Source organism: Podarcis gaigeae, assembly GCF_964106915.1.
Source record: "Podarcis gaigeae genome assembly, chromosome: Z".
Lineage (NCBI taxonomy): Eukaryota > Metazoa > Chordata > Lepidosauria > Squamata > Lacertidae > Podarcis > Podarcis gaigeae.
In genome coordinates, this window is record NC_139691.1 from 19,548,080 (window position 1) to 19,562,121 (window position 14,042).

Sequence of the window (14,042 nt, forward strand, 5' to 3'; positions counted from 1 at the left end):
GAGTGGGCGCCGTGACGCCCACGGGTTCCACCGGCGGAAGGAGGAAGAGAGGGTTCGGGCGGAAGCGGCGACACCGTACCGCTGAAGACGGCGGCGCCATGCTGAAAGAGGGCAGCAGAAGTGACAGCTGGCGCCATCTTGGTTTGGGGCTATTTCCCCGCCCCCCGGAGCGGCGCCGCCTCCTCGCTTTGCAGGCCCCGCCTTCCCCTCAGCAAACGGAGGAGCCAATGGCGGGGTGGGAGAGGGTAGGGACTACCCTGCAGGGCTGTTGTGTCAGCTGATAGGAGGGTTCCAGAGAAAGGGGGGCTGGGGGGCGGGGTCCTGGCACTTGTTCCGCTCCCGGTTCATCATCATTACATTACTTATCATTATTGATGACGATGTTATGGGGGAAATTGGGGTTACGCTTTTACTGCCCCCCATCAAGGAAATGATAACACAATGAGACAACAAAAGAAAGCAAGGCCAGCGTTTGATCTTTACTGACCTGTTGCAACACACACACACACACACACACACACACACACACCCCTCAGCCCTTGCAAGAAGGTGAGGGAATCCAGAACAAAAGCATGCTACAATTTTTTAACCCTTGGGTGGTACCTTCCTCTGTCACAGAAAGACCACTCCAAAAACGCCACAGATGCATCGCAAAACAGGTTGTCCATGTAAATCCGATCATGCTCAGGGTTCATGTTTCTCCAACATATTTGCAAGTCTGCCAATCAAGATGACCAACAATACCTGATAATTGCCCTTCCTGGTCTGTCTGAGAGATCCTTTTGAAATGGGGAATACCTTGACTCCAGAATCTGTTATCAATGACCTGTTTCATTCATGCAGATAGATATCTGCTCCTTTGACAAGTCTGCTTGGACAGTTATCAATACTTGTTAAACCAATTTCACAGAGGGGAGGCTCAGGAAGAATTTCCTGCTATGTGACTGGAGGAGTCTTGAGGTTGGGTTGGGGTTAAGCATGGCTCCTGTATTGCCCTCCGTTCTTTTTCAGCTCAGGTTTTACTGTTAAAACTGATATCTCATTAATTTTTCTATAACAATAATGATGGACATTATTATGGTATTAATCACTGTGCTTGTTCACAGTGCTGTTGTTCATTTTTATTATTCATTGTTGCTGCTGTTATTGGTATTAATCATTTTTTATTATTTTTATATTTTATTGGATTTTAGGAGTTTAGAAAGATAGAAATGAAAATATTAAGTTGCTGGTGTTCTTGGCTGCATCTGCATCCCCACCATAATCTCAATTAACCCTCACAGCAACCCTGTGATGTAGGACATATTGAGAGGCAGCAATTGGCCAAAGGACACCCAGTAGGCTCCATGGCCAAGTGGGAATTTGATGTCTATTTGCCCACATGGTATTTAGGCTTTAATATACCCCCAAATCTAAAACAAATCGAGCCAATTTTATATCCCTTAAAAAGTTGTTGTTGTTGTTTTTAAGAAAAATGTATTAAAACTGCCCCAAACTTAACATATCAAACTTGGAGAAAACAGCAGAAGTTAAAATGCATTCTTTCTTGAAAATGATGCATTTTTTCCAGGTGCCAGCTGTGCCCTCTGCCAGTTGATGAGGATGCACCTTCATCTAAGCCAAGGGAGTTGGACTTGATGACCCTTGGGGGTCCCTTCCAACTCTACAGTTCTGGAATTCTGAAAGATGTGGAAAAACTCGTAAGCCGTTTTTAAAAAATCAGTTTTCTGATTGAAAGATACATTTGACAAATCGCACCAGCGAAATCTCCTAAACCAGTAAGCTGATTGACAAGAGAGAAGGTCAGTCTGGTGAGATTTTAGCCTTGGCAAACCCAGTCTGCTTTGGCTAATTGTTTGTAAGAAGCTTGCAGATGATAAATGAGTCAGATCTGATCAAGAACCTCCTCTTGACTGCCCAAATTCAGAGAATTGTAGAGTTGGAAGGGACCCCAATGGTCACCTAGTCCAACTCTCCCCCTGAAATGCGGAAATGGCAGCAAAAGGAATCCCTGACTGACTGACAGCCGATCTCTGTTGAAAAGCCTTTGAAAATTCATCGCATTGTAGGGTGGGAAGGGACTCCAAGGACCATCTAGTCCAACCCCCTGCAACGCAGAGGGCTGTTAACAGTGGTAATAAAGGCCATTTTTAAAAAAGATAAATTATTATTTATTGTTTGCTTTGCTTGCTCCTGCACTTTTGGATTGTTTAAAATTGTAATAAATGGCTAGATATTTGTTCATCTGGAGTTCTCTGCATTACTCCAGAAGAGCAAAGAAAGATTTTGAAACGGGCTTAAATGGACAGAAGATTGGTCAAGCTGGTATTGTTAATATTATGAGCTCACAAGACAAGATGAACACATAAGTTAAAATATTTTTGGAGCATCAAAGCTGTTATATTGGGGGTCACAAGCTTGACCTAAAGTCAATTGTTTTGTTTTCAACCTTATCAGAATCTCATTGTTTGATAAATGCTGATACTTCATTAGTTAAAAGAGTGATGAGCCACAGCATTCTTAAAATTAGATATTATTTCTGTAACAACTGTAATAATTTTGGTATATATACTTTGACACAACTTTGATAATGTAATCAGAAACATTTATCTGAGTGTTGGTTGTAGTTCTACTTTTATTTTTATGTAATTGTCACGTGTCATATGCTGTAATAAGGTATATCTCAATGCCACCATGTTAAACAGTTGAAAAATGAAAATGAATTTAAAAAAAATATGAAAAGAAATAAAATTAGATGCTATTGCTGAAAAAAGTAAATGAAATACTGCCGTTTATAAAAAAGTTACGGTAACTGTGATTTTAAATCTAAAAGAAATTTGAAAAAAATTAAAATTAAATTACTATTTTAAAAATATATATAATTATATATATAAATATATCTGTTTCTCTCTCTGTATATGAACCCTCTCGGTGGAAAGGGGTATAGCTTAACTCGGGGCCCCAGCCTCTGGTCACTTGCAGACGTGTTTTTCAACCACCTGCTGGCACTTCTTGCAGGTCACGTAGCAGCACCAATGGTACCTGCAGCGGCACTTCTCCTCCACCCTCTCTGCATATGTGTTGTAGCCCCGGCCGCAGCAGAGGAGGCGGCACCCGCCACTGCCCGCTGAAGTCTTGTTGCAAGGCCTGTTGGGGGGTGAGAGAACATAAGAATCTGAGAAGAGAGCCTGGCTGCCGGATCAGGCCAAAAGGGACTAATCCCGCCCAACATTCTCTTTTCACAGTAGCCAAACACCCCTAAGAGCCTAGGAATCTAGGCAGACTGCCTCTGGGCCCATTGGTTCCATAAGAACATGAGAAAAGCCCTGTCAGATTTGGCAAACAAAAACAAAGCAAAATCAAAGAATCGTAGAGATGAAAGGGATCTCCAACTAATCCAACCCCCTGCGCTGGCAGTGGGATGACAGAGGTTCTGGGTTCGGGAATCAAGGCTTCTGTATATATCATGCAAGGATTTACTCACCTATCCTGAGTCCCCAAGGAGCCCAGCTTGGGGTTCTTCAGACAATAAGTGGGGGAATGTACAAGGTAGGCCAGTTCATCTGCCTTCAGGGGCCGGAGTCTGCCTCCTCTGGGTGCCAGCTGCCTTCTGCTGCCCACAAGCCAAGGCATCACCTGCGTGGCCTCCAGGTACTTGGATTTGAGCTCTGAGCCAATAGTGGCTAAATCCCGCAAGCCTTTCCAGCAGGTCTTGACAGTGCAAGATCCAGACACCCCATGGCACTTGCACGTAGTCTCTAGGGAGTCTGACAGGACCTGGGAGGGGAGGAGGAGGAAAGATAAAGAGAAGGACTGTCAGGCACCCGAGTGGGGAGAATTGAACCTCCTGCACCCACAATTCTCTCACCTGGATTCTCCAGTACCAGATAATAAAATCAGGGACCCGGGGGTCATCTAGCCCAATCCCCTGCAGTGCAGGAATGACCCTACTCACCTGCCGGCCCACTGCATTGTTATGGAGGTTTAGGACCCTGGAGATCTGCGTCCCCGCCTTGCTGAACTTCATGGGGCCGTCAACAAAGGCAGAGCCCAGCTGGAGTCCGAAGGGGAGATTGTCCCCACAGCCACCCCACTGAAAGCTGGGGTCGGGTGCCTCAGAAGGAGTGGAGCCACAGAAGCAGAAAGGGACCTGCCCAGAAGCGCAGGCCCGGGCAATGGAGTGGCTGGCGGCGGAAGATGCCAGGGCGTAAACAAAGGCGGACTCCCTGGTGCCTGCAAGAAAAAGAGTCAATGAAATTTGTTTTATAAAGCAATGCACAGCATGGAGAAAGTGGAAAGAGGCAAGTATTATTTATTATCTTAATTAAATTGCTAGGAGGCAGCAAAGGCTACCAAAGAGGAGATGTAGTAGAAGTTTTAAAAATTAGGCATGACATGGAGGAAGTGGACAAAGGAATATTTTCCTCCCTCTCTCAAACTTGTGGACCTCCAATGAAGCTGAAGTGGTGCATGATTGAGGACAGATAAAAGGAAGGACATATTAGTTAAAACTATGGAACTCACTCCTGCAGGAAGCAGTAAGGTAAAGGTAAAGGAGACCCCTGACCATTAGGTCCAGTCGTGACCAACTCTGGGGTTGCGGCCCTCATCTCGCTTTATTGGCCAAGGGAACCGGCGTAGAGGTTCCGGTTCGTGTGGCCAGCATGACCAAGCCGCTTCTGGCAAACCAGAGCAGCGCACGGAAACGCCGTTTACCTTCCCGCCAGAGCGGTACCTATTTATCTACTTGCACTTTGACGTGCTTTCAAACTGCTAGGTTGGCAGGAGCTGGGACCGAGCAACGGGAGCTCACCCCGTCGCGGGGATTTGAACCGCCGACCTTCTGATCGGCAAGTCCTAGGCTCTGTGGTTTAACCCACAGCGCCACCCGCAGCAGGAAGCAGTAATGACCACTAAACTGGATGGCTCTAAAAGAGGATTGGTCAAATTCAGGGAGAAGAGGGCTATCAAGGCAGCGCGCCACAATGGCTATGTTCTGATACCACCAAAATGGTTCTGAACCCCTGTTTCTGGAGGGGAAGAGTTTCGCTTGTGCTCAGGTTGTAGGCTTCCTATAATGGGCATCAGGTCAGTCAGTATGAGAACAGAATGTGGGACTAGGGGGCCCTTGACCCGATTCAGTAGGGCTCTTATGGAACCTTGAAGGGGGTTGAATTAGATGACCCCTGGGGTCCATTCCAACCAATTCTATGATTCTAACTGGGGAGGGGGAACTGTCTAAGTGGCCCACGTTCCCACCTGGGCAAAGGAGGCTGGATCCAGCCATGGGGGCTTTCCTCAGAGAAAGGGACGAAGGGATGAAGATGGAACAAAGGTTGATCATTACCCCTCTGTAGGTCTGGGGCCAAGTGAGGCGCCCCCTCGACGGACGAGCAGTTCCACCGGGAGCTGGCAAAGGTCTGTTGGCAGACAGCCTTGGTCTGGCGTGCTGCTTCCACCAGGCTGGGCATCGCCTCCAGGTGCCTCCGGCATAGCCGGGCGAGGGCGTCCGATGCTAGAAGGCGGCAGTCCTGGGGGTTATCCCAGGCCACTTGTGTCCCATTGGCTGCCAGGCTCCTGAAGCGGGGGTGGGAGAGAAAAAGAATGAGAGCTGTCATGACACCTGTAGAAGACACCTTCTGCCCGCAACGGACCCACAAGTTTGTGGGTGGTGTCAGGGAACCTCCCCAGTCCCTGGGGGTAGGATGGCAAAGGAAGCTCCCTGCAGATGGCGCTGCCGCCTTTAGAAACCTAGGTGGGGGGCATAAAGGAGGCATCAGAGAGGCTTTGTGTTGATCCTGCAAGGCTGGCTGGCATTGGAGGGGCTGTGCCATCTGCCAGGGTTTTTTTAGCTCTGGTTGCTGCCTTGTGCTACTCCCTTCCATCTCTGCAATTCTGCGCTTCTATGGCCTCGGAGTGCAGCGGCCTCTCCCCTTCCTTGGAGGTTTTGAAGCAGAGGTTGGACGGCAATCTGCCAGGGCGATTTCAGCTGTGATTCTCGCATTGCGGGCATGCGATGGGGGGGGGGGGTAGAGGGCTTGGACTGGATGACCCATTTGGTCCTGGCCTGTGTTTGAAAGGCGGGCTGGTGTGGAGGGAAATCCCCGAGAGCTGGCGTCGTCGTCGGGCTTCCCTGAACCCTGCAGAGCGGACTGGTGAGGCAGTCCTTCGTCCCCCGCTGGGCTTGGAGACAGAGAAGACGCACCCCTGCCAGGACCCCCCTCACCCCAACCCACCTACCCACCCACCCCAACGGGACTCACAACCACTGGATGGCGGCGCAGAGGCCAAGGCTGGGAAGCAGCAGGGCAAGCCACATCCAGGAGCAGCGCATGGCTGGCGGAAAGAAAGGCCGGGGAAGGGCGCAGAGGCCTCTTAAAAGGGCTGCTCCCCGACGCAATGGGCGGTCACCAGGCCCAGGTGGCGACTGGGAGGGTCGCCAGCCTTGCCGTAGGCAACTTTTGCCGTCGGGCTACTTTGGCGACGCTACTGCAGTTCTTCCTTGGCCCACTAGATGGGGTGCGTCTCCGCTTCCTCCTGCGAGCGTGGCGCTCCCGGGAAAAGTGTACGAAGGATTGGAACGCAGCCCAGGCGGGGTGTGGATTGAAGTGACCTGGGAGGGGAGTGAAACGGGGTGGGGGCACCCTCTTGGAAAGTGAAGATCCTAGAAATGTAGAGGTTATGTATTTGTATTTGCATTTATACTCCATCCTTTTTTTTTTTCTTTCAAGGAGCCTAAGGTTGTTGATGTCCATCTTTCTGGAGAGACAATGGAGTGCACCTCCAGGGGTGAAGTCAAACTGCTCTCCAGGGAGCAAGCGTGGGCAGTGTGTATGGATTGCGACTACCGAGAAGGCTCTCTGCCTGGTTCCCTGTAACTTCACTTCTTGCAGTGAGGGAACCACCAGCAGACCCTCGGAGGAAGATCTCAGTGTCCAGGCTGAGCAATGGGGGTGGAGACGCTGCTTCAGGTATACTGGGCCGAGGCCGTTTAAGGCTTTAAAGGTCAGCACCAACACTTTGAATTGTGCTCGGAAACGTACTGGGAGCCAGTGAAGATCCTTTGGACCAATGTTACATGGTCCCAGCAGCCACTCCCAGTCTCTCAGCTGCATTTTGGATCAGTTGTAGTTTACGGGTCACCTTCAAAGGTAGCCCCATGTAGAGCGCATTGCAGTAGTCCAAGAGAGAGATAACTAGAGCATGCACCACTCTGGCGAGACAGTCCGTGGGCAGGTAGGGTCTCAGCCTGCATACCAGATGGAGCTGGTAAACTGCTGCCCTGAACACAGAATTGGCCAGCGCCTCCATGGGCAGCTGTGAGTCCAAAATGGCCCCCAGGTATCACACCTGGTCCTTCAGGGGCACAGTTACCCCATTCAGAAACAAGGAATATGCCCCCCACCTGCCCCCTGTCCCCAGACAAAGTACTTCTGGATTCAGTCTGTTGACTGCCACCACCACCACTCTAGACACTCGCATAGGACGTTTATCACCTTCCCTGGTTCTTCCGCTGTGCCCTCAGTATGCAACGATTGGAAAGTTGTAAGACTACACTGAATATTTACGCATTCCAGGGACCTTTTAAAACAAATAGCCATTGAAATGCATCAAAATGGGCTCTGGTTTGCTCCCCGGCCTGAAAACAGTCGGGATCTGGTCCATTAAGTTAAAGGAAGGATGAAGTATACAGAGGTTGGTTGGACATCAGTCAGAGATGGTTTAGCTGTGGTTCCAGCATTGCAGGGGGTTGTGCTAGGTGCCCTCAGAGCTTCCTTCCAACCCTAAAATCCTATGATTTTCACAGATGGACATTCAGCCCTGAGGGAATCATCTGAGCCTCAACATGTAAAGAAAAGCTGGATTTTGGGATCCGTAGGAACTCCCATCCCTCTGTGTGCTTCTAGGTGCTCTACCAGTGATGCAAAATCCCCCCCTGGAAGCCAGTGGGTTTTCCAGCTGGGGGATTACCTGAGAAATCCCTTGGGCTCCCTTCCCTCAAAAAGCCAATTTCCCTTTGGGGCTAAGAGGCTCTCCCAGGTCCTCTGAGGTTCCTCCTTGGTTTTGCTTTCCCTTCTGGACTCTTCCCCCACTCCCCATTAAGCCTCCCAGTGCCTAGTCTGTGGCTTCTGTGGTCCTGAGAAATGCACAGCCCTTATCATCTCCCTGCAGACACCCAGGTCTATTTATACACCAAACCTCCTTCCTTTGGGACAGTGGAAGAGGCACTGCAGGGTGGCTTTTAGAAGCTGCAATGGGCTTCCTCCAGGTCCAGGTACACCTCCTGTTTTGGGTGCTGCTGCCTGTTTTTCTGAGAGCATGGCCTCGCCAAAAGGAGACCCCCAAACTTCTGCCCTGCTGGAAGGTAAGGCACCTAGAATCACAGAATTGTAGAGTTGGAAGGGGACAGTCATCCAGTCCAACCACTCATTGGAGTTTTTTTATACAGAGGTTGGGTCTGTATATATTAGAATCTTTCAAGAGGGCTGGGGACATCTATGGCCCTCCAGATGTCCTTGGACTCTAGCCAGCATGGCCAATGGTCAAGACTGATGGGATTTGTAGTCACGGGTTCCCTAGGCTTGCTCTAACCTATTGGACACACAGCCTTCTCAAGGGTGAGCTTTCACCTCTGTCAAAATTAAATCCCAAAAATATTGTACCAAATTAGATTTTGCCATCAATATGTACTGAGTTTATTGCAGCCCGTCTGACAATTAGCTGATATGGAAGAAAACATATTTTGAAAAATGTGTGGATTAACTGTATAAATAATGAATCTCAATAAAGAATAATTTAAAACAAAAAACACCATTATTATTTTTTACATTTACAAAGGGGCATGATGCCATCTGTGAATCAATTTCATTGAGCTTTCCCTAAGAAAGCTGGAAACAGATTTTTGGCAGTTCCCAAATTTTATTCCAATGCTCAGGGAATAATTTTTGTGCCGATATCCAGCTCCCGTATCTTTTTATGGGGTTCCATAGATCTGTAAGTTAAATTAAGCAATATGGAATACAATTCAGAAACTAATCTTCCTCCACCCATTGTGTTTAATAAATTTATAAATTGTGTTAAGGGTCTCAGAGTTTGCGTTTTTATGTTCTTTTGTAATAAAACTATCAATTTGATTAAAAGAATCCATTTTGACTCTCCCAAAGGGACCTCAAATATTTATCTGCAGTGGGAATTACATTGTCCTAGTAGCAGGGCCATTCCTTTGAAATGGTAAATAGATTAGTTCCTAAATCTCTTATTTACTAGTTTACACCTATTGACAGTTTGCTCAGCTTAACAGAAACTTGCCAGACTGGATTTGCAGGAAGGGGGTAAGCCCCATAGATTCCAGACAGTTTTGTTAATGGGATTTGCAAGTGAAAAGACAATTGGAAGGCTTTCCCCATCCTCCTACTACAGAGAAATATTTGAGGTCCCTTTGGGAGAGTCCAAATGGCTTCAAGGATTGCTCTCCTGTACTATTTCAGACATGTGGTTTATATACTTATGTATGTGTGTTTACCTTGTGCATTTATGAACATTTATTCTATATTCGAGACCTTAGAATTCTTATAACATTGGCTACTAGCCCTGATGGCTATGCTCTGCTTCTACAATCAGAGGCATCAGTGCTTCTGAACATCAGTTGCTAGAAACCAGAGGAAGGGAGAAGACTGAAATGTTGCTTTTTATGTGTCATTATATTTGTTATTCTGCCCACCTAGCAGTTCGAAAGCACAATTAAGTGCAAGTAGATAAATAGGTGCGGGAAGGTAAACGGCGTTTCCGTGTGCGGCTCTGGCTCGCCAGAGCAGCGATGTCATGCTGGCCACGTGACCCGGAAGTGTCTCCGGATAGCGCTGGCCCCTGGCCTCTTGAGTGAGATGGGCGCACAACCCCCGAGTCTGTCAAGACTGGCCCGTACGGGCAGGGGTACCTTTACCTTTACCTTTACCTAGATAAATAGGTACCGCTTTATAGCGGGAAGGTAAACGGCGTTCTGTGTGCTGCGCTGGCTCGCCAGATGCAGCTTGTCACGCTGGCCACGTGACCCGGAAGTGTCTGCGGACAGCGCTGGCTCCCGGCCTCTAGAGTGAGATGAGCGCACAACCCTAGAGTCTGTCAAGACTGGCCTGTACGGGCAGGGGTACCTTTACCTTTTTATATTTGGTATTGTGTGGTTTTTCTATGTTATTATGAAAATGCTGTTTGCACTGTTTGATTTTGAAGCACTTTCCTATTAGCTTTGTTATAAGTCACTTTGAGTTTGATTTTTTGAGGGTGGAAAAGGGGCATAAAAATGAAATGAATGAATGAGAGAGCTCTTGTGCTTGGGTTCTGCTTACTGGTTTGCCTTTGGGACATCTGATTGGTCCTTGTAACTATAGGATGGTGCACTAGTTGGACCGTTGTCCTGATTCAGCAGACTCTTCTGATGCTCTTCTGGAACTTCCAGGTCCAGAGGTATTTGACCACTGTGAAAACAGGATGCTGGACTAGATGGATCACTGGCCTGATCCAGCAGGGCTATTCTTATGTTCTCATGTTTGTCTGACTTCCTTCTTCTTCTTACTCCTCCTCTCTCCAGACCTGGATTTCTGTCTCTTGCAGAGGCAGAGGCTTGACCACGTTTCCACAAGGACTCAGCTATGAAATCAAGCGGATTGACCTCTCCCACAATGCCATCTCAAACCTGACAGACCATGACACATCTGCTTTGGAACAGCTGGAGCAGCTGGACCTGTCATACAACCACCTGCGCTCACTGTCCGGGGGAGCCCTGGGGCACCTTGCCCATCTTCGCTCCCTGATTCTGGCCGGGAACCAACTCCACCAAGACCATTTCTCCAATGGAAACGCCTTCCTGTCACTGGTGAGCCTGGCAGCCCTTGATGTCTCAGACAACGGCTTAGACAACCAGCTGGTGGCCTCATACCTCCACCACCTCCCAGCTCTGGAGTTGCTAGACCTGTCGGAGAACCACTTGACCTGTCTGGCAAATGGCATCTTCCAGGGGGTGCCCAGGCTGAGGGAACTGCACTTGAGGCGCAACTCCCTTGTTGAGATCGAGGAAGGGGCCTTGTCCCAGCTCAGGGCCCTGGAAGTCCTCGACTTGTCCATGAATTCCCTCCACTGCATCACAGGCTTCGGCCTAGCCCAGCTGCGAGTCCTGAACCTTAGCTACAATGCACTGGAGTCCTTTGACGGGGCAGGAGAAGAGGCCTCCTGCCACCTCCATGTCTTGGACCTGAGCCACAACCGGCTGAATGCCCTCCCGCTGCTCCCCAGGAGGAACCGGCTTCGGTACCTCAACCTCTCCCACAACGCCATCACCACAGGGGCTAACAAGAGCCCTCAGAATGTCTCTCAGAGCTTTGCAAAACTGATGGACCTGAATCTCAGCAGCAACCGCCTGGGATCATTCCCAGTTTCACTTCTTCGTGGTTTGGCTTCCCTTCGGACTCTAAGCCTGGCGAGGAATTGCCTCAGTGACATTGCCGTGGAGCTGCCCATGAATCACAGTTCACCAGGTCCCATTGCCGATAGGGCATGGCAAAAACAAACCTCACTGTCTGTACGGATGATGGACCTCCAAGGGAACTCCATCAGCCACTTGCCGCCACATTTTTTTGACCTGCTTCCTGACCTGGAGGTGATGGACCTTGGCCTCAACCGCATCCAGCTCTGTCGAGCAAGGAACTCCTCCGAGGGAGAGTGCCTCCATGCCAAAACAGAGGACTGTACTGCCTTCCACTGCCTTCCACAGCTCAGGCACCTCAGCTTACACGGGAACAACCTCGGGCTGGTGCATGGATGCCTGTTCCACCGAACGCCCTTGGCCTCCCTGGATCTGTCAGAGAACCAGGGCCTGGTCCTGCCCAGTTATGCTTTCGAGGGTCTGGAAGCATCTTTGCAGGAGCTCTCTTTGAGAGGGAACCGAATGAAGACCGCCAGCCTGAATTTCCCTTGCCTGGTGTCCCTGAGCATCCTGGACATGTCAGGGAATGACCTGAGTGCCATCCCTCCCAGCTTGCTTTGCTCCCCGCTGGAGAAGCTGGACATCCAAGGAAACCAGCTGGAGAGCATAGAAGAAGCCGCAGCAAAGCAGCTAAGAAGGAGCCTCCGGGCTTTGTCTGTGGCTGGAAACCCCTTCAGCTGCTGCGAGCGAAAGTGGCTGCAAATCCTGGGCACTTCTGTGCTGGACTTGGGTGAGACCCTGTGTTATTACCGCAATGGGGAGGAAAGCTTCACAACTCAAATCAGTGGTGAACAGGCTGGGCAGCTGTGCCCTCGCAATGCGTACAAGGTCTATCTGGCTGTAACAGCATTTTTGGTGTGCACTGTGGGCCTCCTTTGCGCCAGTGTGCGCTGGTTCCTGAAAAGGGCTAAGACCTGCATGCTACTCTGTCTGGGCTCCCTAAGAAACAAAGTGGAGCCTGCTCCATCTCCAAGCAAGGAAGCCGACTCTACAATTTTATAATCTTTAAATATTCATCCTGCCCTTGTAAATGGCCTGTAGGATTTCTGCCTCTGCTTTCCCCTCTGGAGTGAGCAGTTGCTGTTTATTACACAACCAACTTTACATCTTTGCAAGCAGCAAAAATATTTTTTTAAAATTAAATTAAAAATTAAATTAAATTAAAAATACTTCATGCTTCTGAAAACATTTACAGAATATCAAATATGCTCATGGTCATAATTTCAAAGTAGCCAAGGATGGTACATTTCAGCCATAAAATACCTGGTTAAGATGTAATGAGCTGTGAGGTAGAGAAGGTTTCTGGTAAGAGGGGATAAAAGAAAAGGAGGGGAAAGGCAAATCTGAATTGAGGCAGGTAAGTGTGAAGTGATGCACACTGGGACAATCTCCTCCCTCTCCTTATTTGCAACTCCTGCATTACAGGGGATTGGACTAAAAATGACTCTTGTGGGTTCCTTACATCTCTTTATGCATTATCCATCAGCAATAGCCTTCTGCAAACATCCCTGAGTTTGCAGTTCTGTTGTTGGCATGGTGAGAGTGGGGGATCCCAAACCTTTCCTCTACTCCCGCAACTCCAGAGAAAGGCTGCTGGCTGCCTCTATTTATAGCACTGTTTATGTAGCTTCTAGATAGGAGCTAGATAGGAAGTTGTAGTGCAGGTTCTCAGAGGGTGTTTCCTGCATAGCAAAGAGAAGCAGAATCCTGGGTGCTCCAATAAAGAAGGGGGAAAGGGAACAATGCTCAGGGAAGTCCAATGGAGCCCTGTTTAGAAAGGACTTCAAGGCGGAGGGAGGGGGCGGTCCTTCCTGGACTTGGCATCCCATCTTTGCCCACCACTGGACCCAACGTAGCAGCAGCAGCACAGAGGAAGGAGGCCAGGTGGCCATCCAGTCAGACCTTGGCCCAAGTCATGCCACCACCCCGTTTTATTCTGTTTTGAGGCAAGTAAAGAAATGTACACTTACTCCCTGGGAGGAGCTAACTGTAGGAAGATCCAAGGCAGGTAAAATAAAGCACTTCTTAGCAAATCTATGGAAATCCCTCCCGCAGGAGGTAGTGAAAGCCACCAAAATAGGATTGGACACATTCATGGAGGAGACAGTTATTGATGGCTACTAGCCATGATGGCTGTGTTCTGCCTCCACAGTTGAAGGTATTCATGCTTCTGAATACCAGTTTCTGGAAACTGCGGGTGGGGTGTGTGTGCTCTTGCGCTCTGGGCCTGTTTGCGGGTTTCCCATTTCGGCATCTAGTTGGCCACTGTGAGGACAGGATGCTGGACTCAGTAGGCCAGTGGCTTGATCCAGCAGGCTCTTCTTACACTCCTAAGGAACATCCATGTCCAGGGGCAGTCTGTCTAGCTTCCTAGTCTCGTAGGGACATTTGGTCCCTGTGAGAACAGGATGCTGGACTCGGATGGGCCATTGGCATGATCAAGCAAAACTCTTCTCATGCTCTTTAGGCCTTTGGCATCCCCCAGCCCACCCAGATTGAGCAGACTATTGTTTCCTCTCTGAAGTCACACTGGTAGTCCTTGGGCAACAAAGGGTAGCCCTTC

General features: G+C 49.0%; 2 protein-coding genes across 3 annotated transcripts in view; one reads left to right on the forward strand and one right to left on the reverse strand.

Moving 5' to 3' along the window:
• Window positions 1-1,717: 1,717 nt before the first annotated feature.
• On the reverse strand, window positions 1,718-6,633 carry LOC310836204 (protein Wnt-11b-like). Its single transcript, XM_083721115.1, has 5 exons — window positions 6,264-6,633; window positions 5,348-5,577; window positions 3,956-4,233; window positions 3,485-3,777; window positions 1,718-3,147 (listed from the first exon to the last, which is right to left on the reverse strand). The coding sequence occupies exons 1-5, from the start codon at window positions 6,332-6,334 to the stop codon at window positions 2,973-2,975; spliced, it is 1,047 nt and encodes a 348-aa protein (XP_083577241.1). The 5' UTR covers window positions 6,335-6,633; the 3' UTR covers window positions 1,718-2,972.
• Window positions 6,634-8,150: 1,517 nt separating this feature from the next.
• LOC310836643 (transforming growth factor beta activator LRRC33-like) overlaps window positions 8,151-14,042 on the forward strand; it is a 35,408-nt gene continuing 29,516 nt past the window's right edge. The window contains exons 1-2 of one of the 2 annotated variants that reach the window (XM_083722263.1): window positions 8,151-8,365; window positions 10,589-13,537. In XM_083722263.1, the coding sequence (XP_083578389.1) occupies window positions 8,255-8,365; window positions 10,589-12,481 (2,004 nt within the window). In that variant the 5' untranslated portion in view covers window positions 8,151-8,254 and the 3' untranslated portion in view covers window positions 12,482-13,537. Of the gene's footprint in view, window positions 8,366-10,588; window positions 14,015-14,042 lie in introns of both variants that reach the window. The other variant, XM_083722262.1, reaches the window with a different exon arrangement.